This window comes from Cyprinus carpio, chromosome A18 (assembly GCF_018340385.1).
Source record: "Cyprinus carpio isolate SPL01 chromosome A18, ASM1834038v1, whole genome shotgun sequence".
NCBI lineage: Eukaryota > Metazoa > Chordata > Actinopteri > Cypriniformes > Cyprinidae > Cyprinus > Cyprinus carpio.
The window spans coordinates 17,744,046-17,771,261 of record NC_056589.1 but is presented as its reverse complement, the minus strand read 5'-3'; the positions used below and the strand labels follow the sequence as shown (position 1 = coordinate 17,771,261).

The window sequence follows — 27,216 nt, the reverse complement described above, 5'->3', positions numbered from 1 at the left end:
CGACGCTAATAAAAGAACAGAAGTGCAAATTATAGAGTTCAGCCTCAACACACTCTCTGTCAACTAAAATCAAGCCTGTGAAGCCATGATCCAAATTACTACTAACCTGCTCTAGTAAGCCTATCAAAGCAAAACGTGCATTTAAAGCGAAGGAACTGACAATTCATCTTTGACAAAATATGTTAGCATACAACTTAAGATCTGTGACGTTTGTGTACTGTGGAATTTGTTTTAAAGACTTACATACTGGAATTATTATTATTATTATTAGTTAAAGCATATTATATAAAGCAATGTACTAATAGTATCTCGAGGAGTTAATAGGTCTCATCACTGTGTCATAATTGCAAGCCTTCCTCTGCTACATATATTAGCGCACTTATCAAACACACATCCTGGACCACGTTTAAAACAATAACAAACATCCATCAATCATTTCCGATCATCTAAACATGCCTTTACCGATAGCCCCGAAACAAACTTACCAGAATTACGTTTTAACTCTAGCCCTCCCGATCAGTTTTAGGGAAGACCCCGAATCTTTAGTGAAAAAAGGAGCAAACAAGCAAAGAAATAAATAAACTCTTATTAACCTACATTGGATATAAATGTTATATAGCTTTATTTAGTTTAATATCCACTGTATTATTATTATTATTATTTTACAGTTGAACAAAAACAAGCAATGCTGGTATGGTGGTCTGATTACCATTATTGTTCGTCCCATATATCATTAGCCATCATAAGTTAAACTACTTAATCTCAGTGTGCCTGGTAAAATATCATAACAATAAAGTGTAACAAAGCTATATTTGGGGTCAGGATGTTAGCTTTTTTCCCCTCAAAGCTATACTCAAGTAATATAATTTGTAAAGCGAGATGTGGAAATTGATTGTATTTTAGGGATAAACTGATGAGCTAGCTGTGGTCTTGTTAAATTGGGTTACATAACCCTAAAGAAAAGTAAGTTTTAATTACATTGACTGAAAATATGAAGGATGTCTATGCATTTTCGGACGTTTATGTCTGAAGCGTTTTTTTGTTGATTCTTTTTTTTGGGGGGTGGGGGGGGGGGGGGTTCCTTCGGTGTTGATTGAGAGGGCCTTTTCTCCTAGCAATGTGGTTTCTATTACAAGACACCGCTTTGCTCCGGGGAGCTGTAGCTTGCGTTGAATTGCAAGACGCCATATTGACTCAACTAATAGGACACCACAAGTTGAAGGCGCAGTTTACAGGATAGCTTCACACGCTTGGTGTCCTCTAACAGATAGCCCCAAATGTGACATATAAAACACTGCTTTTGAGGTAGAACAAACAGTGGGTCTGCATTTTGTAATTTGTCACGTTTACAACAAGATGGCATTTCATTTGACATGTATTGAACGTCCAATGTTGCATTTCATGCGACTTCAGCTCGAACGTGTCAGTACCTGCAAAGATTTTATGTATTTAAATGGAAAGTGATACTCAACAAGGCAATGAGCAAGAACCTCTGCGCATATACACACAATCTATACCTGATAAGAAGGAATGACATGATACTTGGATGTTTACTTATTGTTTTATCAAAGACGGATTAATATTAATATGTAAAAAATAAAGTGTTAGAGGGCGAATCAAAATGGTACTTTCTCACTTTAAGCTGCAGTACTTTGCACTTGTATTTACATAGCCAAATTTAGACTTAACCTGGACAATTCCCATGCCCCCCCCCCCCCCCATACGTAAACCCAACCTTCAGCAGTTTGAGACAGAGCATGAGTTCCCTGTCCAATAGAACAGACAGATTTGTCTGCTAATGAATAACACAACATTGAAAGCCTTTTGATTTCAAATTCATAAATTATAATTTAATACCAAGAACAAATTTACAGCAGAATGCTTGTTTACAATAAGCTAACACAAACAAACAAGAATTGTTTTCAACTATAAACTTCCACACACACTCACGTATATCACTTGCAATTAATAATAATCAATAATAATAAAAAAGTATCTATACGTTATCAATACCCTGCAGTAATATATTTTATATATTTATATAAAAACGTGGGTCAGTTTAAACTGTTCATAATTACAATCATGTATCATTCACTGGTCCATATGTGACAGAGAACAGCCCAAAATAACTGTTCAATCAACAACACAATATGATCCCTTTTTATCCAATCACAACTTGGTGTCTTGTGTGTTGAAGAAAAGCCTCAAAACAAGGACGAAATTGCAAGCTTTCACACATACACACACAAGGCATCTGTTACAGACCGAAAAGGAGCAGAACACCAAGTCAAAATAGCCACCCCTTTCCAAACCAGCTCACCCTGTTAAGTCTCAACCTATCTTAGAACATTTTTTTTTTGTCTTTTTCAATACAAGGGCTAGTGTACTGAATGCACAGATTATATCTATACAGTCCAAAACATTTACATTTATATATATATTTATATCAAAGGTAAAATAGGTTAGCGACCTGTGGCCATGCATTCACAGTCTAAATACATGAAAAAGAAAGAAAGAAAGAAAGAAAAAAAAAAAACATTTGTCTTAATATGTATGTACATTACAAACAGAACTTTCAGTGCTACTAGCTAAGTCTGTCACTCATTTGAAGACATTTGTATTACCGAAAAAATTGGCAACCACAGTTTCATTCTTAATCACATATAAGTTGTATAAAGAAAAGTCCTTGAAATGAATTGACCTATATTTACAAGAATACTGCCTCTACTTGTGATTTTTTTTTTAATTATTATTTTTGTATTTTTTTATCCTCAAGTGAAATGAACAATTATAAGACTTACTTTGTAAATTCTAAGCGTGTTCCCAATGGTGTATAGACTTCAGTAACCGTTAATAACGCATTTGCGCTGTACAGGCACTTTAATGCTTTAAGTGTTGAGCGACATTTATAGTAACTTCTTATTAATACTGCTGCTTTATCATTAAAAGAATGATTACCCATTAATCCCCCCACGTTCAAAATACAGTTTACTGTGGCAAAACACTTGAGCGAGAATTTGCATGGGCGCAACGTAATACATCCTGTAATACATCTTAAAAAATTAAGTGGGGGTCTCCGTCCTTAACTGTAAAATCAAACACGTTGTTTTACTATTTGCATTAGAACCTGACGACCATTTCCTAACCCACAAATATATATGGGTTATATATGGAGACATGTCATAACTCTCAACCAAATAGATTTTGCAAATACTTTTGTGGCGCATATAACTGATAATTTTTGCAGAGTGTATATTGCTCCTGCATCCATTTTGGGGAATAATGATTTAGGGGTATCTATATCAATTAGAAGAGTGGTGTAAGACACTGGAACATTAATAGTGCTCTGACATTTTGTGTATATAAATTTGAGTCGATCATGAAAATAATCCCTACTCTTGTTCATTAAGAGACATCAAGTGCGCTTGCAGCATTAAGCATAGCCTATATTGCTGTGGATTTAGTTTTAATTCTCGAATTCTCGAAGAACGTCTTTACATTACTGAACTGTTTTAGAAGAAGCCATGGTTATTAAAAGAGAGAGAGAGAAAGAAAATAATAATAATAAAAAAAATAAAAATAAAAATAAAATAAGACCTGCATACTACAGAATCACAGGCCGGTTTGGAACCAGAAAGGAGGAAAGAGAATTACACAAAAACAGCTATAGATACATGGACACAGGACAATAAAGCAATTTGGGAAAAAAAGAAAGTTTCTTTTCTTCTCTTCTTAATCTTTCCAAATTGTCGCTTAAATGCACTTTATAGTTTTGCTGTCCCGAAAAAAAATGAAAATCCTTGAATTGTTTTTTTCCTTGCCTTTTTCCCTTTTGTATTAATTTTAGAGGGTTATTTATTTATTTCTTCATTTTTGCATTTATTACAAAAAAAAAAAAAAAAAAAAAAAAAAAAACATCATTAGAACAAACTGTTAAGAATGACACTGGGAGCAATCTCTGGATTTCGAGGCTTCACTGAATGTCTCAATTTTAAAATTCACAGTCATTGTATGAAAGTCTTTCTTCGTGAAAGTAAACTCGTGTAACAGCCGTTTCCTTCTACAAAAGAAGCGCTAACTATTGTAGTCACAGCCCCTTTGATCATTCCTTCTGTCTACTGAATCGACATGTAAGGCCAGTTAAAACTGCTCCCCGACAGCAACATATCCCTGATGAGGGTTTCAATTGGGGTTTTACCTACCAATCGGACGAAAAATAATTGCTCTATGACCGAGGACGAGACTGTACGGAGAGAGGGCAAGCGCAGTAATAACTTCCCAAATCGAGTTGGGCTCTTGGGATACTGGCTCCGAACGTACTCCTCCAGAGCGCACTGGGACTTCTCTTGCAAACTTTCCACATGGGCCACATCTGACAGGCCACAAGCATCTATAAGGAATGGAGAGATAATCAAATGTTTATTACATCAACTCTACACCTGGACAATCAATTTACAAAACGACAAGCCACACTACAGTAACACATACTATTTCATTTAACTTTGCTATTACGCCAGTATATACATACTGTACATCACAATATATAGCATGTAGCCCAACTAACGCAATGCACAAAACATTCGTTTTCTGAAAATCAAATGTGCCATACGAGTTAACTTTAGTTTTTACGTTCAAATACATAAACCTTACGATGTACATACATCGTTTATACTCGCATTTTATAAAAGCAAGCTAATTGAGTAAACATTCCAGCGTACGAGTTGTTATAAACCTTTTGAATCATGACTCAAGTTATCCCCATAAAAATAACAAATTAGGATAATGTGGGTCATACTATTGTGGCAAAAAGATAAACAGAATGACAATAAATAGGCTGTGTATATATGTATGTGTGTGTGTGTGTGTGTGTGTGTGTGTGTGTGTGTGTGTTAAGAAATAAAAATATGAAGTGCAAGTGTACAACACTGTATCTGTTATTATTATTATTATTATTATTATTATTATTATTTTAAACATGTACAGAAGCAACACAACTTTTAAACCATACTGAACGACAGCAAACTCAAAGAGCAAAATATCCACAAGAGGTGGTATAAGACTTTAAATCAATAAGGGGATTGCAAAATGATGCCCTACATGGCATGGACTTTTAAAGGTGTAATGTTAACAACCGTTCCGTTATTATTTCTTCTTTTAAGTTTTGATTCATTTATATGTTATTGTTGTAGGGAACATTATCTGTAAAGGAAGCGAAACAGTATGTTTGCATTCTGGGGCCATCTTTAACGTGCAACTGGTAGACTAAAAGCTTTTCTAGTTATACATTTCCGAGAGATTATATTTGCCATGAAGTTTTAAATCTGTAAAACTTTTTCGCTTTAGCTCTGTGATACACAAATAAAGAAAGGAAGTCAGGGTCATGACCCAGTTTTGGAACGAGTCCAGCATGTGTCTTGGATCCCTAGATCATTCTAACAAAACAAGGAAGAACTGTGAGCTTTTAACAACGCACAAAAATGTCTTGTAGCCGCCACAATAAAGAACGATTAAACAAAACTAGCCACTGGTGTTTATCGCAACGTGAATATACTATCGGCTCCAGTGTAAAGCTGGGCTGTGATTTGTGTAAACGGAGCATTAGGCCTTTCTTCCCTTTCCTACAGCCTCACCCCCTCCCTTCCAACATGACATCCTTAATATCTTTCATTGCAAATAAATACAAATAACTGATTGCCCTTCAAGATCGTTTTATTTTTACCTTTTGTGAAACTACAACAAAATATGAATAAAGCTACAATTCAGAATTTCGATAGTGCTGATTTTCTAACATTTACATTATTATTACTATTATTATTATAAGGCCTAATATTTATTTTTATATATAAAAAAAAGAAGACTACGTAGCTAATAGGCGCTATGGATAAACATAGCCTATATTTTCCATTATTTTGAATGTGTATAAATAATAGATTTTATGTATTGCTGGCTGTCACAAAATATTAATTGCATCACCATTTAATTTCTAAATGTGCTTAAGTGTTAAAATAAATTCTTAAGCATTAAATATAATTGCTGTATTATATTGGCAAAAAAAGTACGATGACGATGTAAAATATATATATATATATATTGGAAGAAATAATTTTACTAATTTTACTTGCTCGTTGAAATTAATATTAGAGCTCTGCAAAATATTTACACTTACGTGGCTATTACGACGAGTGTATTTTAATAACGTTTACATATAAATAGGCTAAAACTAGCACACATAAGGTTTTCTATATTGTATTAAAATAATCCACGTACGTTTCTTTACTGTAAAAACACACTGTCATATAAAACAGAAGTTTAGTAAATGAACACTTACCTGAAGTGAATAAAACGATGGCCTTTAAACAGCTGTATTCAGCAGAGTCAACGTGCAAAGCTTTGAGCTTTTCTACTTGTTCTTGGAAGATCCTAATGTGGTCCATAAAGGCGACCACTCTGTCCGCAGACATAGGGGAGGCATGGAGCCCAGCCGCCGCCAGAAGTGGAGCCACATGGAGCGGCATGGAGCATTGAGCAGCGTTGAGCACAAACAACTCACTCCAGGTCAACCTCAAAAGGGCAACCTGGTCGGTAATTTGGAGGTCTGGGAAGAAGGGAATATTCCTGGCCCACTCTACCGCACTAAACAGCATCCTGGCTGCCAGTTCACAAATGTTCTCGATGCCCATGATGTTGTTGGGCTGCATGCATTGACTGCCATACCGAGAAGTTGGGTAGGGCTCCGCTCGTAGTAGTAGAGAGATATATCCGGATAAGTAGGAATGGCAGTGCAGTGGGTCCCCATTTGTCAAGGCGAACTGACCATGGTGTGGCTGTGTGGGTGGCATCCGTCCCCTTTGCACGGCTGCAGTAAAAAGAGAAACTGTAGATATTGATGCTTGAATTCTACAACAACATAACATAGCTTGACCTTGTTTCTATTTCACAGGCTAGATTGTTGTTACCACACAATTTGTTTAGAGAACTACACCAACTGCATTAATGCAATCAATTATGTCACTTGACACGTGCAGAACTTTTAAACTATCAGTCTGGCCTTCATGATTCTACGTTTAAGTGAAAAAAATAAAAACAATAATGTTGTGCACCGTGCACTGCAGTAGTCAAATCCTTTTTTTACTTAATAGAAAAATAGATATTAGCAAATGTTTCAATTATAGTGTACTTGACAACTAATTTATGTTTACGTTTCACAGTAGACAACATGAGTCCAGTGAATACATGCACAAAGAAAGACATGAATGCTAACCCTTAACCTATTTAGCTAGCGACAGAGTCAGTTCTGCTGTGTATTGAGAATCTGCGAGCGACCTGGGTGTCTGGTGGAACATTTATTCAAATAAATACTAACAAAAGCGCAACAGAGATTATTATTTACTTTTATATCGGAGAAAAGCAATGTAGATTGCGGTCGATATGGAGACCCTAGCCGTGTGTGTGTGTGTGTGTGTGTGTGTGTGTTTGTGTGTGTGTTTGTGATTTTGACGCTGCCTCTCCACGCTCTCTCGCCATAACCGCACGGCATATCTGCAGTGATATTATTAAAAACCAAGACGAATGCCCATATTTTCGTCGCCGAACAAAAGTGGTGATCAATTCAACGTTGGGAACACATAAAATGCGAAATAGTCGCTTGAGAGGGTGTTCATTATTCGTGCATTAAGGGCGCCGAGATAACGCTCAGACGCGAGCGCTATAGGCGGTTCCTTCGCGTACTGTGGTCGGGCAGACTGACATAGAAGAGTCGGGGACAAAATACAGGGGTTCGTAGCATGCATGGTTTAATCAGGCTAAATACAAAAGACAAAGACAGCAGTAAAACAACAAAATTCCGAATACCTTCCCGTCTCATGCCAACTTTGAGGCATTTTTTGAGGCGGCAGTACTGACACTGATTGCGATGGTGCTGGTCAATGGGACAATTCCTGTTGGCACGGCATGTATAAGTGAGGTTCCTTCGTACGCTCCGTTTGAAAAAGCTTTTACACCCCTCGCAAGTGAACTGGCCATAGTGTTTGCCGCTGGATTTGTCCCCGCAAACCACGCACTCTATGTGCTGTGGTTGCTGCTTTTCCGACTGACTCTGCGTCGTCTGGTTCGTCGGGGTGGACTGTGTGTTGTTGTTCGGGGGTCCTTGAATGGGTGTCTGAGGGGTCGGAGGGGCAACCTGAGAGGCCGTCAGACCTAGCTGGCCTGGTTGAGGGGTTGGAAGGGATAGTCCTCCTTGGGTTTGCGATGAGAGGGTGCCCTGGGTCTCGGCCACATCGTCCTGGGAGCCTCTCCACACTACCATTGCCATATCTATCAGTCAACGTTAAAAAACTTTTTGTTCCCCGTTTTTGGTTTCGGAATGCTTTGTTTCAAAAAATAATAACGTAGCACGGTGCCTTTATCACTCAGGAAGGTAACGTTAAAATAAATAATTCAGGATCGGCACGGTCGGTTAGAGTCTGGATGTCCGTTCAAAGTTGCCGCACCGACGACAAACAGTATTTCTTGACTGAAACGGCGTTACCTGGCATGTGGTTAAAACTGAAGCAAAGACAAGCCGAACAGCACCCTTGCTCTAAGAGGCCAAGTCCAGGGGCACTTGCAGTCATCCATCCAGTAAAACCATCAAGGAAAAAATGGGAAATAAACACTTCGGATGAAGATATGAACAGAGCAGGACAGATAACTTCACGTGTGTAGCGATGTTCGAACGCACAGAAACAAGCAGATTTCAAAGATACTTGCGACACGAGAGAAGTTCCAGCGTAAAGTCTTGAAGAAAACCAACAACTGGCAAAAAAAAAAATATATATATATATATACTGCCGGCGTCTTCCTTTTCTTCAGATGAGGTAGCGCTAGCAGCCGCGCGCAGTTGCAGCCTGTGCTCGAGTCAAATATGAAGTCAACTCTCCGGCAAGCAGGACTGATAATAAAACAAAAAGATCACAACCTACAGAACCTCCTTCATGCGCGTAAAAATAATAAGAGAGAGAACATAGAATCAAAGTGATCAAATATGTTAAAAAGGGGGAGGTTAGGAAGTGACTGCGATTTGTAGGCGCTGGGCTGGCAGAATGCGTTCTCTCTGATCAGCTCACTGAGCTCTCTATATAGTGAACTTTGACACGACTGCTGCAAACTTAGCACACGTTTACCATGGAGATGAGTTGCCATATATGGAAAGTGACTGTATTTGACTGGTCAGAGCTCACGGACCTCCCCCTGAACCCTATTGGCTAGTCGGCACTTGTGCTACTTGGTTCTCTGCCAAAGCAAGGAATAAGGGTCGAGGAGCCGCTTGGTCCTAAAGAGAGTAGTAGTACACAGTTCGATGGAAAATGATCGTAATTCATGTGTTCATTATTTTTATTTATTTGAAATAAAAACACGATTGGCATAGGTCTATCTTTTAAAGCTGCTTTCCACACAACATAGATCCGAGGCTTTTCAAAAATCAATAAAAATTAAATTATATGTAATAAAAAATGCTACACTCCCTCTTATGTGACCACAAAATGAAAAATATCTCCGTCATAATGGTATTTCTGTCATTTAGATTTTTGATTTTCCAATGTGTGTTACATGCATTGCATGCCTTTTTGTTATATAGACTGGCTGCAACGTAGCCTATATAATTTGGTCAGTTTCATCAATCCATTTATCCGCTTTAACGCCTAGTTATAAATCAGGAAACTGCATTTAATTTATCAAGTCAATAATGTACTGACAAATATATTTTAAACAGAGACCGTGCACGAGGGAACAAGCAATTTACGCGAGAGGCTATTGTTGTACTTACATTGTAATCAAGACATATTATGATCTAGGCTATGCGAAGCTCTACTTTGTCAGCAATAAAGAAAAACAATTAAATCAAATATATAAAAATATCAAGAGTCAGAATGTGTGCAAGCTGTTTTGTTTTTGCGCATTTGTTTAATTTGATCAGAACATGAAAAGATTCCGTAGCGTTTGTTTTATATATCAATCCAATAAATTAGTCCAAAATAACTGTTATATTGGCGTATTAAGTAGACTATAGGTCTTATATGCAAGTCGACTGACTGTACGTTTGTATACCTTCAGAATCTAAAAAAAAAAAAAAAAAACATAATAATAAAAATAATAATAAAAAAGATATTTGATGATTACAGACGTTTATACCGTTATCCACACAATTTACAGTCTTACTTGTGGAAATCAGATACTGCATTCAACGTGTTCTCATATAGCCTAACAAAGTGAATTTTAGGATAACTGTGCTTTTAGGGCCTTGACATGCTACAGCTATCTTACTCAGTGAAGTTAATAAAATAGGCTATCACATAACTTCCTTGAGAAAAAAAAAAAAAAAAAAAAAAAAAAGGAAGAAAATAATAATAAAAAAAAAAAAAAAAAAAAAAAAAAAAAAAAAAAAAAAAAAAAAAAAAAAAAAAAAAAAAAAAAAAAAAAAAAAAAAAAAAAAAAAAAAAAAAAAAAAAAAAAAAAAAAAAAAAAAAGGAAGAAAAAAAAAATCCCTAGACATTCTACAAACATTCAAATATAAGATGAATGATGCTCATTGAGAAAGCAGAAGCCCAGAAGTCGTATGTTAATTGCCCTAGATGTTCCCTGGGATCCTCGGGGTGGTCAAATGAGGTGTCTCCGTTTCCGCTCCTCGGGTTATAAGTCAGATCACATTTTTTTTCGAAAGCTCGCTTGTTGAAGTCTACTTTCTGTATCACCATGCAGTGCTAAATCAGAACATATGCTGCCTCAGAGGAGAAAAAAATGCTGAAGACTGGACGTACAACAGTATATGGGCGCCCCCTAGCGTTAGGATTATTTCTGGTCAAACTCGCTCTTTAAGGTGGAAGAGCCATCTTAAATGGAAACTACATCGGTCGCTCGCCTCTCACATACACCAAAGTAACACGCGCCTATTTTAATCTGATTAATGCTTTTGAGATTTCCTTCTAATTGACATGGACGTTGCAGAGGTGCACTTGTAGGTCTCTTCCACACATTTTATCCACAGTGTTGTTCACGCACGGGAGTATTGCAGCGTTTCGGTTATTTTTGGGCAGTTTACTGAAACGGTAAAAAGTGAGCACCGTACCTCATCTCTGACCATTCAAAAGCCTGTATGTGAACAAGACAGCCGAAAGCAATACCGCAGACGTAAATTATAGCATAGCCTACGATGCAAAGTGGATTTTATCCCAAGATCAAGGTAAGTGTTAATATTTTCAGACTTTAACTTGCAAGTACAAGGATGCCTCATATTTGTTTTTTCTTTTGTTAAACCAAAAATACGACTAGTATAGACGCATAGAGAGACATGCATGCAATACACCATCACTTCTTAAATCTCAGCAAAATTATTGACAAAGATCAAAAAGAAAGAAACAAAATAAAAATAAAAATAATGCGTACCAACTTGCAATGATTAGGCTGTATAATGAATGGACAAAGTGTTCCGCTCAAGGATGTGTTTGATGTAGATACAATGTTCATATTTATATTATTTTAATCAATGTTTTGAATGAATTCACAACACACAAATCAATCAGGTTCACTTTAACATACATATTCCAAATAATATGTACATGCTAAGTGAGGTTTAATTCTCAACAAAGCCCGAACATACCAAATGCGTATGATGCTGATTCGTCTTCCCCGTGATGCATCCTCTCCTATGTGAAAAATATACTTAGTCTTCTCTTTCTGTGCGATTTAACCCTCTGTTTGGAAGTGGAATCAACGTTTCCTTTTCCACTGACGGATTTATACACAAAAATGCGGCTCTCTGTTTATTTGAATGATTACTAAAACTTTAGGGAGGGAAAAAAAGACACACCGACAAGCAAAATCGGTAAAACTTTTCTGCGACGCTTAAATAACATGTTAATATTTAGTAGTACATATCCTAATAGAAGGACAGTCGTGTTGATGACTTTGAAGATAGAGATTTTTTGCTTTTGTTAAAAAAAAAAGAAGAAAAAAAAAGAAAAGACAGAAAATGCTCCTGTGCGTCTTTTTCTTTTCCACATAAGGTAAAAAGCCTCCTCAGTGCAGCTGCTTTGTGTGGGCTGTGTGATTGGGGAAGGGAGGGGGTGAAGTCAGGAGAGACACCTGTCTGTTTATGTGCAAACTAGTAACAGTGATATGCCTTTGTTGTTTTTCAGTGGTTAAGTCCAAAGTGAGGACTTTATTAGATCAATGAATTTAGATAACTGACGCAATAAACCTTTACCGTTATGCAAATATTATTTTAATATGCCATTAAGTTCATGAAGATACACAATCATACATCTACAAGAATGCGAGAACATCTCATCAATAAGGCTTTGATTATTATGCTTAGACCACTGTCTGAATAAAAAAAGCTAACAGCACTTCAGAAAGCACTGCTGCTAGTATGCAGTCGTAAGACTTCTATAGCCCAGGCATTCACGAGTGACGTCAAATTGCCGTAGGCTTGCTAGTAATACAGTCAATGCCTGATAGGTTTTAAGAGTTGTGTACGCAGGGCGCTTTAATTGTCTATTCTGCTATGCCAACTAGCTGAGTATAGTAGCCTAACTAATAAATATAATAATAAATACAAGCTCAAATAAACAAACAAATAATGAATAAACGCCTGTATTCATATCACATTATTAAAAGCCTTCCAGCATCTCCAACGCAAAGCCGTGAAGACACATTGAATTATATTATTATAGGCTACAGTCTTAATACAAAGGCCTCAAATGTAGTTACTTAGATAAGTAGCCAATTACATGAAGCACATTTCATTAAAATAAACAAATACATAAATAAATAAAAAGTTTTATTCACTAGATTATTTGTTCTACCTCTGAAATCTCAAAATAAAAGCAAACGCCACTAGCAATCGAGTAGAAATGAATCACTTTGCACTTAAAAATAGCCTGTAATCGGTGGTTGCGCTGAAGGAACTTCCACGCTGAAAGCCGTTTTCGAGCAACTAGATGTGCAAGCAAAATAGTCCTGGTATTTATCATTGTAAAATGCACTGCACGAGAAAGAGTCCTCACACACAGGGCTCAGCATGCGTCCACACACACAATAGCGCTCCCCCATCAGGACCTCCATCGATTAGGACGAGACACTACACTAAATATTTACTGATCACACACAAATAGCAGGATCTTTAACGATTTTCCATGGCTGGGACGCGAAGAAAGGGGTAAATCACTTAATTATTGTTTGTAAAGTAAAGTACGCACTCTGGGACACGAGTGTGTAAGATGGGACTCCTGTAAGAGAAGTTATAAGCGAATAAATCGATAGACATTGAATAAGCAAAGGCCCGACGGCAATTCGTACATATTTTGTGGCTAAATTCGTACGTAAGAGAAGTTTATACAAATTCATAGCGAATGCCAAATCGTACGTATTTTAGACATTACGAATTACCTACACCAAACCCCGCCCCTAAACCTACCCGTCAGCGTATGAAATCGTACGAAGGTCGTACAAATTCGCGAATTAGCCAGATACGTACGAATTGGTCGTGAGATAGCGTTGAAATTGAATAAGCAAAGCTAAATATCCGAACCGCATATTAAACTAGAATTTGAACCTTAAAAACACAGCTGAACTCTGCTTGATTAACTAGCCTAACATATAAAATGTTATATCGAAAATATCCTTTTTTCCCCTCAGTGGATCAACACCCACAGTACTACATTTATTTTGTTCATATTAAGCCACGGACATTATATAGTAGTTTTCAAAAGCTTTGCGAGCGCAGGTGTCTATTGCGCTTTGATGGGTTGGAAGAGGAAAGTTCACCCTAATCTTATCGCTGCCTCCACCGAATCCTTCAAGCAAGAGATAGAGGCAATCTGACCCTCGGGTCACTGAGATCCCGGCCTGATTAACCCTTACGGACTCAGAACGGCTCAAAGGTTAACCAGGCTAATCAACATCAGGAGACTGATTAAGGCGAATCAGAAGTCAGAAATACATAAATATAACTTATTATTTAAAAAATCTAATTATTACCAAAAAATGTAACAAAATGTACAATCGCATCTCACAAATTCCAGGTTATTAAGTTGGATGCATCATGCTAATGAAGGACTTACATATTTAGGCTTCAATATTATCATATTGCACGAAAACGTAACGTAATTATTATTATTATTATTATTATTATTATTATTATTATTATTGCTGATGAATGCTTTTTATTTGCATGCTTATGTTGGGTTGATCAGACCTGTGGTTTTCATTCCTGGTCCTGCATGGGAAGCCACAGAACTGCACATTTTGTCTCATATTTGAAGGATTGAAAACCACTGGATCAGACGGTGTGGTTTAAAACGTGTCCAAACGAGCAAGTAATAGACCTGTCAGCTGGTGTGGTTGCAGTCTATATAGCACATCTGTTGTGAAGCATTTTCTGATATTTTGCAGTAATTGGCAATTACAATTCTCTTGGCCAATACAGCAATAAATTTGCGTTTGCAGATTAGCCTTTTTTTATTTATTTTACTAGATGTAAAGGAAGCATTATCAATTTATTTTCAGACTGATTACACTTGTAAACATGCATTGTGTGCACATATCTGTATTTCTTGCTTTGAAATTTGTAATATTTTCAATAACCTATTAGTGTCTTAAATTTGAGGACAAACAACAAAAATATTTGTAATGCTATTGAACATTTTATTTTAATTATATAAACTAAGTATAAGCAACATAAATTGAAAGCTTTTTTAAATACGCCAGCCTCAAAAAGTCAGTTACAGAAAAAGACTTAACCTATCAACTTGCTGACAGTTTAAAATGTACATGACAGGTAACATGAAATGATTTCATAAACTAAATATATTTCTAATATGTGAATGTGCTACAGTTTATGCCTGCTGGCACTATATTTAATTGCTCAGTTCCACCTGTACATGGAATTTTACTACTAAAAAGGGAGAAAGACACTGGGAAAATCTGATTATGATTATTCTCAATACATTAATCCAAAATAATATAGAAAACTTCTGAAGTATTTTCTCACGCAATCCTGCCTTTTTATTGTTTGTCATTTAAATGGCTCTAAGAAAACTCCCCTTGACATATTCATCCAACTCATTGAAGAAAATCTCATATCGGTTACGGGCAAATTGAATAGGATTATGGTTTTATTCTCTTCAGAAGCCTGGCTCTGTGCCCAAATATGGTGTAATTTGTTCAGCATTACCTTCAGTCTTAAAACAACACCATTGCCCTGGGAATTCCGATGACTTACTGCTTCTTCACAGGACTAGAAGCACTTCGCTATGTATTTCACTCTTTAAGAAAAGAACATGGACTAACGGTTGCCACAGTCCATTAAAAAAATCTTATGATATTATACCCTACACCCATACAGCCTAGACTTCAAAATGTAATTGTTTGGGAAGTCTTTCAATGTCCTTTTCTTATTTCTTATAGCATAGCAATAATACCAGACTGCAGCGAGACTGAAGGGATGCTCCTGACCTGTTACACAAAGTGTTGTAGTGGAATTAACTGTACTACAGTATCAAAGATAGTTTCCACAGGTATAGCAGCAGCAGTATAAAGTATACACGTAAAGTGTCATACTGAACTTAAACAGGTAAAAAGTCAACTAAATACACTTATTTAATCATAGTTTTGGACATTAAATTCTTATCAAAACACCTTTTGCTGTAAGTGTGTGTGCAAGTCTTTGTATGTGTGATTGATTTGTTCAGTTGGTGCAGGTTACCCTCTCCCTGTCTATTTCTGTTTGCCCTAAGGGCCAATCTAAGCAGCCAGTAAATTCATGATCCGAGTTCGATTCTCCAATGATGGATTACAGTGTCAATTTAAACAGCAAAAGCTTAATTTGTTTAAATAATCTTTTCTTGGAAAACTTCCATTTTCCATTTCACATCTAGTCAAAAACCCTATGTTCCAAAAAAAGTTTGATGCAAATAATATGTACTTACATGCTATATTTATGTATGGATGTTATTGTTGTTCATTTATTTTTTCCATTTAATCGTCATCATATTCATTTTAAATAGATCATTTGTTACATTTAAAGTCACTTTACATACCCTAAATAAAAACAAATAAGATAACAGACAACATAGGTGTTAAAATAAGTGCAAGTGTCCTATGCTAAGTGTTTACTCGAAAACAGAAAAAATAATACATAATAACTTAAACTATGATCAACTGTCCAAAACTATAGGTAGAATACGACATTCTGGCAGACTAGCTGTGCATTGTCTCAGACCTCTGCAGGACTGTGATGCGGGCAGAGGACACGGCCACTGTGGGAACTGAAGACTACTGAGTGGTGACGTTGACATCAACACCAAATGCCTGATGGGAGGAAAAGCATCACGCAAAGATCCCACAATGACAAAGCAGGGAAGGTAGGCCTTAATGTATGCTTTTGACCTACTGGAGCAACTAACCTGTAATGGATTCTTTTATAGGCAAAAGGATCATTGGCTCAACTGACAACAAACTGCTTGAAATCAACGACATACATATTGTAATTCTGCAAATAATGTTATGATGTATGATTAAATAATGCAACTGAACAAGATGTAGCACTGTATCTCTCTAGAGAATGATGCAATGAAAAAAAAAAACTTTTCTTGATGACAATAGAAGACATGTTTAATTATCAACTGTACAATAATTTCTGCCAAAAGCACAAGTAAATAAACATGGCTCCTGAATGCATGTTGTTTGTTTTTATTGCATATCTATCTATCTATCTATCTATCTATCTATCTATCTATCTATCTATCTATCTATCTATCTATCTATCTATCTATCTATCTATCTATCTATCTATCTATCTATCAGCATAGTTATTTTACAGGCCGGTATGTAAAGAGTATATCTTTAGCTATGAGGGATTTGTCCTCATACCTTTCTTATGAAATCTACAGCATTCCCATTATAAATTTAAACCTTTAATGAAAAATGTGAATTTGAAAATTGTTGGTTGTAGTGCAGCTCTAAATCTTCATTTAATGTGGAGCTGTAACTGGCATTTTTATTGCAAAAATTACCATAAAAGTTTCCATTTCTTTAGCTGTTATGAACAATTATGGATAGATATTATTTTCCACATATATTCTTCTGCATTTACTATACCAGTCTGGATTTAATCACTGGCCACTAGACCAAACCCAAGCTATTAGGAAATATAAATGTTTTCAAAAGTAATCAAAGAGCCAAAAAAGAAGAAAAGAGATGAGAAAGACAGAAGGAGGGAGAGAGAGAGAAAGATTCAGAGTGTGTATTTGCTGTCTGTAATTGAAAGCAGCTTGTTTTCTAATGTGGACTACTGAGACGTGGGTATAGGTTCACACTTATACCTCACATTCTTCAGAATATATTATGAGAAGTATTTTGAAATATTATGAGAAGTATATGAAACATATCTTTAGTCTTCAAAGTTAAAGAAATAACAGTAGATACAACACTGATTAATATTCATTGCTTTCAACATAGGGCCATAAATTTGAATTTTAAATTCAACTAACAAATGAAGATATCTATATACACAAGCAAATAATAACATGTATTTATTTATTTGAGAGAATACTGAGATAATTCATTAATGCTAAACACAAATGTAAAAATGTTTTGTAAATAATTCAATAAAAAAGGTTGTAAATAAAACAAAGATTATGGGAGTACTTTTTAAAAGAAAGTATTATTTCAGTCATTCTACTGCAGAATTTCACATTTATTTGCTGTAATTATTTGTGAAATGTACTAGCAATTTCTGAAGGAAATTGTTTCTACACCATTTCCCCCCCAGTGCATTAAATACTTACTAAATCTTCTAAATCTGGATGCTTAATCGGAAATTATTTACCAAAATATGTAGGCAATATACACACATTCATATATATATATATATATATATATATATATATTAAATATAAGGGAGATAGCAAAGCAAATGAATAGCTAGTGCAATAAATAAATAAATAACAATAAAAACAATAAACCACACACACACTGGCAATGGTAAGGCAGAGAACACTCAGCACAAGATTTAATGAGTGCTGAGTTGTTGTGGTATTTGCAACGCGGCCAAAAAAGTTCAGCTATGTTAAGGAAGCATGTGAAGTGTCTGCAGTGAAAAAACGTTGTCAAACAAGATTTGGGATCAATTACCCAGACAGAGAGTGTAATGTTTATGTGAGCCCCCTGAAAGAAGCGGTGTCCGGGTAAACTTCAGCTGCAGGCTCTGAAGTGCTCATGTAACTGGCTCTTGAGGTTTTCTCTAAGGACGTTTGTTTTGTCACCTCCATTAAGGGCTGTTTGGTCCCAACATCGTTGTACTTCTCTGCTTCCTCTTGCCCTGAAGAAAGAGGTTTAAAATACAGGACACTAATTTAGGCTGTGATATGTCATTTCTCTGGTTTAATGACAGAAGTAAGATTATTAAGTTCTGCAAATATCGTGTTTTCATTTTAAAGGAGCATATTTGTTGTGATATGTACATAATTTTCTTAAAATTAACTGAAGCTTTTTTATCTTTAAGGCAAAATAGAGCTGACTTAATGTGATAGCTAATTATTAAATAACATCTTACAAAGTAGAGTTCTAGTTCCTCCTGGCAGAGGACCAAATTTAACTCTTTAGTATCAGCGTTTTTATTCTGTGCAGTGGTAAGAGTTTCAACATGACCAAATCTGTTCTAATGTCACTATAGGGAGGGCTATTCTGATGTTTTATGTAACATTCAAAAATGCATTAAAAAATTAGGTGTTTTTCAGATGTCCATTAAGATATTCTTAACACATAAGTGGTAAATAATATAAACCACATTCTTTGACCTTGGTTTTAAAAGGTCCAGCTATGTGTGTGTACACTTTTTAAGGCCACAACACATGACATTTAATGAATGGTAAGTAGTGCCTGAAGCAAGGTATGAAGAAGTGCAAAAGACATAACAATATAAATAAATATATTATTTCTAACAAAACACAACCAGACATTCCTACCTTTTGAATTTTTCCATGCATTGAGGCTTCTTTCTAAAGACACAACTTTCAACACATTTTCACCTATTGCACTATTTGAGGGAAGTATTTCCAACAGAACTTCAGGAAGAAAAAAAAAAAGTTGTGGCCTCTCTACAAGTCTCTCCCCATATGGTAAGTTGTAAGTTGTAGAATATGGATTCTGTTTTGCATTAGTAAGAGGTGTGAATGTCAGAGAGACAGGGCACTGGGTCAATGCTTAATGTCAAGGAAACTGTTGTATTACTGCACACTCTCAGAAAAAAAGGTACAAAAGCTGTCACTGGGGTGGTACCTTTCAAAAGGCACATATTGGTTCCTTAAAGATACATATAAGTACCTAAAGTGTACATATTAGTACCTAAAAGGTACAAAAGTGTACCTTTTGAAAAAGGTACTGCCCCAGTGAAAGCTTTTGTACCTTTTGTTTCTGAGAGTGCATGGTTCAAATATTACACGGTAGAATGTGTGAAAAGAAACAGTTTTTTTTCTGTTGTTTTTCACAGCTTTATAAAAACAAAGAACACTGCTTTTGTTCAGCTAAAGTGCTTGACAGAAAGCATTATAACATTTATCCAGTCACAATGCAATACAAAGTTTCACAACAGTTACGCCTGTAGGATTTTACTTATAAACACACAGGAAAATCAAGCATGATTTCCACATACACAATGTCAGGCCAAAGACAGCGATAGTAAGCGGTAAATCTTTACAAGGATGAATGATAGCTCTCCAGGCAACAGTTGAACTTTGTAGCACATAATGTAATATATTTTGCTTTGGTTTCAGAAAATTAAATCTGTGGTTCACCTCAAAGGGCCTCACAGTGTGGACTTCCTATACTATGAGCAACTTTTATGGTTCCATGGGATTCCTATGTCTTCTAAATGACTTAATATACAATGGGACTACAGCATATAAAACATTTTTGGATACTATAAAAGACTTTCTATGCTAGTGAGTTAGACAAATGGACGCATGCACGTAATCTTTAACAAAAGGGCAGACAAAAATTAGGGTGGCATTTGAAATATATACTATATAATAAAAATATTTTGTAGAGTAGAGCTGCACGATTTGGGGAAAAAAAATGTAATAGCAATTTTTCCTGATAAAAATTGTGATTGAAAAATAAAATAAAATAAAATAAAATAAAATAAAATGCCAGGTTTATTGTGCTTGTTAATATGGCTCTAATGTAATAATAATTCTAATAATATTTATAATTATTAAATTAAAATACAATATATATATATATATATATATATATATATATATATATATATATATATATATACTTAATATATATTATATCATACTGGAATACAGTTACTGGAATATTTCACTGTAAAATAAGAAATGAGTATATCAAAATATAATTACAATAATTTAATTTTATATTACAAATGTAAAATTACAATAGCTATCTACTAATAGTATTAATTTTTAAATATTATCTAACCTTTATTTTGATGTGTGGAGCAGAATTTACTACAAACCCTGTCGCTCTGAGATGCTGCAAACACTGACAGAAAATGAGCTGCTCATGTGTAAGCCATACTGCATTTTTTATGTTTTATTTTGATTAATTGTGCCGTATAATGTACGGTATGCAGTATGAAACCTTTTAGTCATGTCAAACAGATTAAATGCACTTCAACAAACTGAGAAAAAAATATAAAATATATACAATTAAACAAGTTACATACTATGTATACCCAAATGAGTCTTATATCAGTTGCTGATTATTTCAAGAACTTTAACGTTATGAAATAAACTATAAAGATTGCAAAAAAGCCAAAAGCATCCACTTGCCTATTCAGAATGTACTATTTAAAACCAAAGCCAAGTGAAGAGAATACCACTGCAGGAATATTAAGTGAGTTTGAGGGAATTTAATCTTCTCTTGAACACCAGTAAACAGTCACAGAGCTGTCACATCAAAGACTCCAACATATCTAACCCCACAAACAAGGTCCAAGCTTAGCAGATGCCTCAAAATGGAACTATTGCACTGTCTGGCAACATCCTAAAATATGGCATGACCTTAATCTGCGTGGTGTAGCTAGCGCACTGAATCAGCTGGACCATTACATCAAAGTCACCAAAGCTCATTAGACTGGAATGATCAGTTTAGACATTGCAGTCTGACCCAAAACACTCACTGATCGGCGGCACTCATTACGGCTCTTGGAAGTCTTACACATCAGGTCATGCACCGGCTAATCTCTCCCTCAGCATGCCTGACGCTCCTATCGGGATCTGAGGACACCAGGGGACGCATGAAGAGGACCAGATTACATACCTTTTGTGTAAATTGTACAGACACAAAAAAATTATAATCCCTTACGTAATTTATGTCTGAAGGTTTTCCTGTTTCGTTCTTTTTTTCAGAGCATTGGATAAATGAGTATAGGGTGTCTGCTTGGCCCAGGTTAGTCTAGACTTTTCTTTATGAATGAAACATAAGCAGAGGAAACACTGCTGACATGGGTGTGGCTGTTATGCCATGTTTGAAAACCAGGTTTCTGTCCCTTTTTTTTCTTTTTTTTTTTCTCTTTCCCATGTCAAGCATCATGCTACCAAAGTGCTCACATTCATCCCATTCCTATTTACCCATGTCAGACAATTCCTGAACTTGCCAAACCATTCACCCACCCCCCCACTCCCAACTACACATAAGCCCTGACTTAAATTACAGGTAGGGTTGATGCTAATGAAATTTTACTCTACATAATGAACACCTGGGAAGCCAGCAATCTCTCCAAAGGTAAACAGTGAAATGACCTTATTAGCTGGGTGTGTTTGCATTCTACATGAATAAGGTCTGTTTGTACTTTGTCAGCTTCCTTGAATAATGAACTCATGTGTTAGCGACTAATATAATCTACTTGTGAAGTATACAAGTTAAATACAGGCTAGTTTTGCTATTGTATGCATGGCTAACATTCAAGTACCATTATATTTTAATATGATGCAGGAAAAAAACTAATATACGTCACAATACTTACACTTTTATATCAAAAAACAAAAATATTTGAAAGCATACAGACAATTTTTCCCCTTTTATTGAATAAACGTGCAGACTCACACTTCAAAAATGTGATAAAACAACAGGCTGTTGCTAACATATCTACAACACTATGTAACTTTGGGCATTGACCTGCAAATAGAAAACATTGTATTGCATTCCATCACAGTGACTCTCTCAAATGTAATTACTTCCACATTAGATCCCTCTCTCTCACTCTCTTTCATGAAAGCAGATCCCCTCTGACATCTCCAGGAATACAGCCATGTGTTAGCAATGCACTTATGTTACACTCACATTGCCATAGAATTCTGCTTCACTGCACGTCTCTTCAAAACAATTGTGCGCTATACTGCCCCTCCTTATGCCTGCAGAATCGATTGGAGACACAGAAGCTAAACCTTCCACTGACAATCATTTCTCATCTTTCCTCTGTTTATAGGGGCCCGGAGGGTTCAGCAAAAAGTGAGGTGGCTAAATTCCAAACTGTTAATGAGGTAAAAACAATAAGACCAAAAAGTTGTTAATAGTTAGGTTAAGGTTAAAAAAAAGGTTAAAAAAAAATAAAACATAACATTAACCATTCTGTTAATGGTTCATGCAAGTGTATTCTTCTGCCGATGGGGGAGAAATATTGTTTAAAGAAGAAGAAGAAAAAAAAGAACATTCAGCACGGAGCAGACAGCACGAACAGTGTTGTCTGATTCCAGAAACAATGATTCCTATGAGACAGTAATTTTTAATGAATCAAAAACATACAACTCATCTAGTGTAGTCCGATAACTGAAGGAAAGACTCTTATGAGACGGCTCTTTTTAGTGAATCAAAGCATTCACGCAACGCGTATATTGTTAAGACTAGTTATTGGATTACATTTAAACACACCTTTTACAAGAACTGTTAGAAATTTATATACTGTATTAATAATATATATATATATATATATAATTAAAACTTTTAAAAGAATCATTCAGGAACCAAAGAATCAGAACTGAAACAGAAATCATAATAAATTCAGCCTGCTTTCAACTTCATTTGAGCCTAAATTCTGCTTTGATAAACTGTGGTTCTATTTTGCAAATGTCAGCACATTTGAGGTAAAGGCTTAGTGAAACAAATATAAGTTACAGACAGGAGTTCATTATTTAGACCAAAGTTAAACCAAATAAGGCTCTCACACACTTTGGTCCAAATTTGAACAAGCGGAGACAGGTGTGAAAAGGCATGAAAAAAAAAAAAAAAACCCTGATAAAAATCACGTTGCCATATAAAAACGTATAATAAATTTTAATATCTCCCTGCCTTGCATGAGAAAGCAGAAGAAATTGAGGCAGGTGAGACTCCTGCTGTGGGCAGGTACAGTGCCAAGACTCCAAGCTTGCTTTACCATTATTTCTATGAGGCATATAAAAGTTCTTTATCACTTTGTCATGCTGGAAACGAGCTTGCTAAGCTCAATTCTGTACCTTCATCACATATGAGAGCCTGCTTTGTTTCTCACGTCACCTTACTTTGCAGTGTATCTGTGGTTCTGGGCTCGCCAGGGGTCCAGGTTTGTGGTGTTATACAAGACAATGCTTTGTGTACACCATAACGCCTCGTCCTGTTCAACTCAAGGTGAAAATTACAGAATAAGCAGTCATCCCCATTATTATAATATCAGTTTACATATCCAGGGCACACAACAGTGAGGGCCATTTCATCAAGCTAATTGCCTGTGTGTAAGAGGGAGCAAACTTTTTCTCTATCTCTCAGTTATGAAGCCTTTTTTCTTAATCACAAATAGAGCCCTTGTATCCCAGAGGGTCTTGCATTGTAATTTACAATTGAACCACAGAGCAAAGCTATCAATCTTTCCCAGACAGTTTTTTCGTCTCCCCAATCCTCTCTCTTTTTTTCTTCCCCACTATATAACTGTGTTGAAAGCGTTGATGGATCAAGAAACAGGACGGCATAGCTGAGTTTTTCCACAGAGCCACACTCTGCAATGCCGTGTCTGACAGAGGCAAACCACAAGAGTCAAGGCCTTGGCACTGTTAGCTATGAGCAAAGGCCAAACACTCTGGCCTTCATAAGCTCCTGGCAGCAAAAAGCCCTGGAGTGAAGGACCTCTGGAGCTTAAGAGAGCATTCTCTGAACTTACATGTCATACAGACCAACATTTTCTCCAGATAGGGCAAGCCGTGGTAGTTAGCAACTGTGAACCCGTGTTTAAGTTTCATTTATTCAGCATTGGCTTGTGCACTACAAAAAAAAAAGGTCATTTGTAACCTTTCTAAGCCTTGGACTTGACTGGCCCATCTCTCAATCACTAATGCTCATATCAAAGCCCGGGAGAGATTGAAAAGAGGGATTGAACTGATCCCACATTCCTCCATGCCAAGTGTCTCCCACTCAGAGACACACCCTGTCCCTCCCCCTTCCCTGTAATGATGAGTCTTGTCGTTAATGAGTTAATGCGAAAACTCTCAATGTCATCGGCAAAGATAAGAAGGAAGAAAGCCGTGCATTGTACGCATAATGACAGACTCCCCGACTGCCCCCAAGATGTCACGGGTCAGCCATGTTAAGAATGTGTGCGCCCAATCATCTACTGATCCTTATCTGGCTGGCCTGCAGCTAACCAAGACATGAGCTCGATCAGGGGCGCTAATGAATGAACAATGGGGCCCGTGGATTGTTCTGCCATCCACATGACAGCTTCTATACCAACACATGATGACATAACCAATCAATATATCAATTATCCTACAACTTATTGGGCCAGATGCATGAAAACACACAATATGAACCATATTTGGTGCTAGGCTTGTGGGAACTATATCTAGTTCTTGAAAAGAAAAGGGAAAGCAGGAGTATGACCTTACAGTGACCTGTATGAACTGTTGTTACCCACCATCATCAGGTCATTGTTACTGTTGGTTTTCAAAAGTATGCAGACTGCTGGTGCACAGCTCATGGCATTCTGGAACTATTGTTATGGTTGGTTGTGCCTTGCAATAAACTTCATGATAATAAACAACAATTTACATGCTTTTGAATGCTGCAACTTTTCCAAATATATTAAGCACTTTTAAAGAATATACTTGATTTAATTAAAAAACCAAACAAACAATTTTTATAAAACAATTTAACATATTATGTGCATATAATTCCCTCTAATTTCAGTGATTCTATTGATCAGGTTGTAATGTTTCAGAATGAGGCACAATAACTAATTACACAAAACTTATTAGATGCATTGCTAATACTCACTTGTGTTTGTATTGTTGCTGTCCCTCCAAAATGATGTCACTTCCTGGAAGATGATGTCTGTAAAGAGCTGGATTTTTTTAAAGGGATATTACAAAAGAATGGATGGAAAACAGTGGCGACGCAGGCCAAAATATATAAATGTATTACCATTTAAAACAATATTCCAAGAAAATGTTTTATTTAAAAAGGTCAAAAAGACAAACAAACAAAAACAAAACATCTAGCTGGAACACTTTTGAATAAACTGCAAGTCTGTCTTTTTAGACATGCAACAAATTACAACAAACAAGAACTGAAGGTTAAAAAGTAGTGAATATAATTATTTAATATTTCATCTAGTATATTAAAAAGCATGTGATGGGAGGTTGAAAATGTGTTGCATACTGTACATATGACCAAAAATAACTAACAGAAAAGGCTAAATAAAAACAAAAGTATTGACAGTTTACATTAGCTATACTACATCACCCAACAGAAATGCACTTCTATGATGTCACTACTAAGGGGCGGAGCAATGTGTCACGGATGAGACAACAATTTATATTCATCTTAACACCAGATCATGAATATTTCACATTTTACCACTAAAGGGAGTTTGACTATGCAAATGATGGTCTGCTTATGGTGACAAATTATGGCTTTGCATGGCATAAAGCACACAACCCGAAAAGGTTAAGGGGATGAATTCCAGCTGTCAGTGGCATCATAAAACCTGACAAATTGTATTATAATAGTCAGTGAAATCCACACCACTGAGGTGTTCTTTTTTTTCTGCGGTCCCCAGCTCAGTCTTGTCTCAGATTCAGGTCTCTGGTTCAGCCTGCCAGCTTAGACAATAGGGGCCCTGCCAAGTCCAGTGGCATTTTGTCTGGTTGTACATTATCTGAAATCAAACGCTCTATTCTGCTTCCACCACTACACATGGAACAATCAGCGCTGATGTGGGAATGCCTGTAATTCACACAATAGGACGTTGACATTTATACCCAGCAGAGGGGGGAAAAAAAGGAATTATAAAAGACTGGAGTCCATTTGTGCATGGCACACAAGACAGAGGGGTGGAGGAGATAATGACACTTTAATACAGGGCTGTTAGTAAAGGTAGCTCTTCGTAATGGGAGGTGGAGAGTCATTCACAATGGACACCTGTTTGCAAAGCAACTTAGCGTGTGGACAAATAGAGGATTAGACATAGTGGGACTAATAGATTATATGCAAGCTTTTGCACATTTTCAATGTGCTAAATCAAGTTCAAGGGACTGATCATTCATTTTCTACTCACTATAGATAATTGCAGCTTAATGTATGTGCTTGATGTGTTTGTTGTACAGAGAAATGCAGATGGATTCTATTGCTTTGCACCTGTTTACAGAAACACATCCTTCCAGATGCATTTACCCCATTAATGTACTTTTTGCAATTGTAACAAAGAAATAGATATAAAAATACATACATATTTATTTTCTGTTAGTCATTACTCGCGAGAAAACACAGTCAGCTTTAACAATAAAGCATACTGACACCATCCGCAGTAACTGGGGATTATTGCCTGCTATCCTAGACCCTAAGTAAGATCGCTTCTGTCTTTTATAAATCCTATAACACAAGATTAGGCCCTTTTGACCTCACAGAAGAGATAATGACATTAGCTAATGTCCTGGTGATATACTGTAATCCTGTGTGTAGCACACTGAGAGAGAAACACAACCTCAAGTTGCACTATTTGGTTTAAATACTAATAAAAGTGCATGAACACAGGCATGTTTGGTTAAACTGCAACCTTCAGAGTTTACATAATATGCAATGTCTTGATAGTGTGATGATAGTTTAGAAAGTTTAACTGATAATGACCGAAAAACATGTATAATTCCTAGAGAAACGTCATCTATATTTAAAACAAAATTTTGG

The 27,216-nt window shown here is 36.1% G+C and overlaps 1 protein-coding gene and 1 long non-coding RNA gene across 6 annotated transcripts; one reads left to right on the top strand and one right to left on the bottom strand.

The window, feature by feature from the left end:
• Positions 1-1,822: 1,822 nt before the first annotated feature.
• On the bottom strand, positions 1,823-12,142 carry LOC109110550 (COUP transcription factor 2-like). Of its 3 annotated transcripts, none has more exons than XM_042775189.1 (3): positions 11,636-12,142; positions 6,329-6,856; positions 1,823-4,390 (listed from the first exon to the last, which is right to left on the bottom strand). In XM_042775189.1, exons 1-3 carry the CDS (start codon positions 11,673-11,675, stop codon positions 4,116-4,118), a joined length of 843 nt encoding a protein of 280 aa, XP_042631123.1. In that variant the 5' UTR covers positions 11,676-12,142; the 3' UTR covers positions 1,823-4,115. The 3 variants fall into 3 exon arrangements, with proteins under 3 accessions (XP_042631123.1, XP_042631121.1, XP_042631122.1); XM_042775187.1 differs by lacking the exon at positions 11,636-12,142 and adding an exon at positions 7,852-9,103 and having other exon boundaries at positions 6,329-6,874; XM_042775188.1 differs by lacking the exon at positions 11,636-12,142 and adding an exon at positions 7,852-9,101.
• LOC109087950 lies at positions 10,719-16,712 on the top strand. Of its 3 annotated transcripts, XR_006162475.1 has the most exons (3): positions 10,735-11,218; positions 16,257-16,400; positions 16,464-16,712. It is a non-coding gene; the product is annotated as an uncharacterized LOC109087950 (long non-coding RNA). The 3 variants fall into 3 exon arrangements; XR_002017466.2 differs by having other exon boundaries at positions 10,719-11,218; positions 16,257-16,712; XR_002017467.2 differs by having other exon boundaries at positions 10,719-11,218; positions 16,214-16,712.
• The last annotated feature ends 10,504 nt before the right edge of the window (positions 16,713-27,216 follow it).

Excerpts from the sequence above, each read along its gene's own strand:
- LOC109110550 (XM_042775187.1), bottom strand. The coding sequence starts at position 8,311 with ATGGCAATGGTAGTGTGGAGAGGCTCCCAGGACGATGTGGCCGAGACC. Across the intron at positions 6,875-7,851 it reads AGTTGGCATGAGACGGGAAG|TTTCTCTTTTTACTGCAGCC; the intron begins GTATTCGGAATT and ends CAATATCTACAG. Across the intron at positions 4,391-6,328 it reads CATCGTTTTATTCACTTCAG|ATGCTTGTGGCCTGTCAGAT; the intron begins GTAAGTGTTCAT and ends CATTCCTTATAG.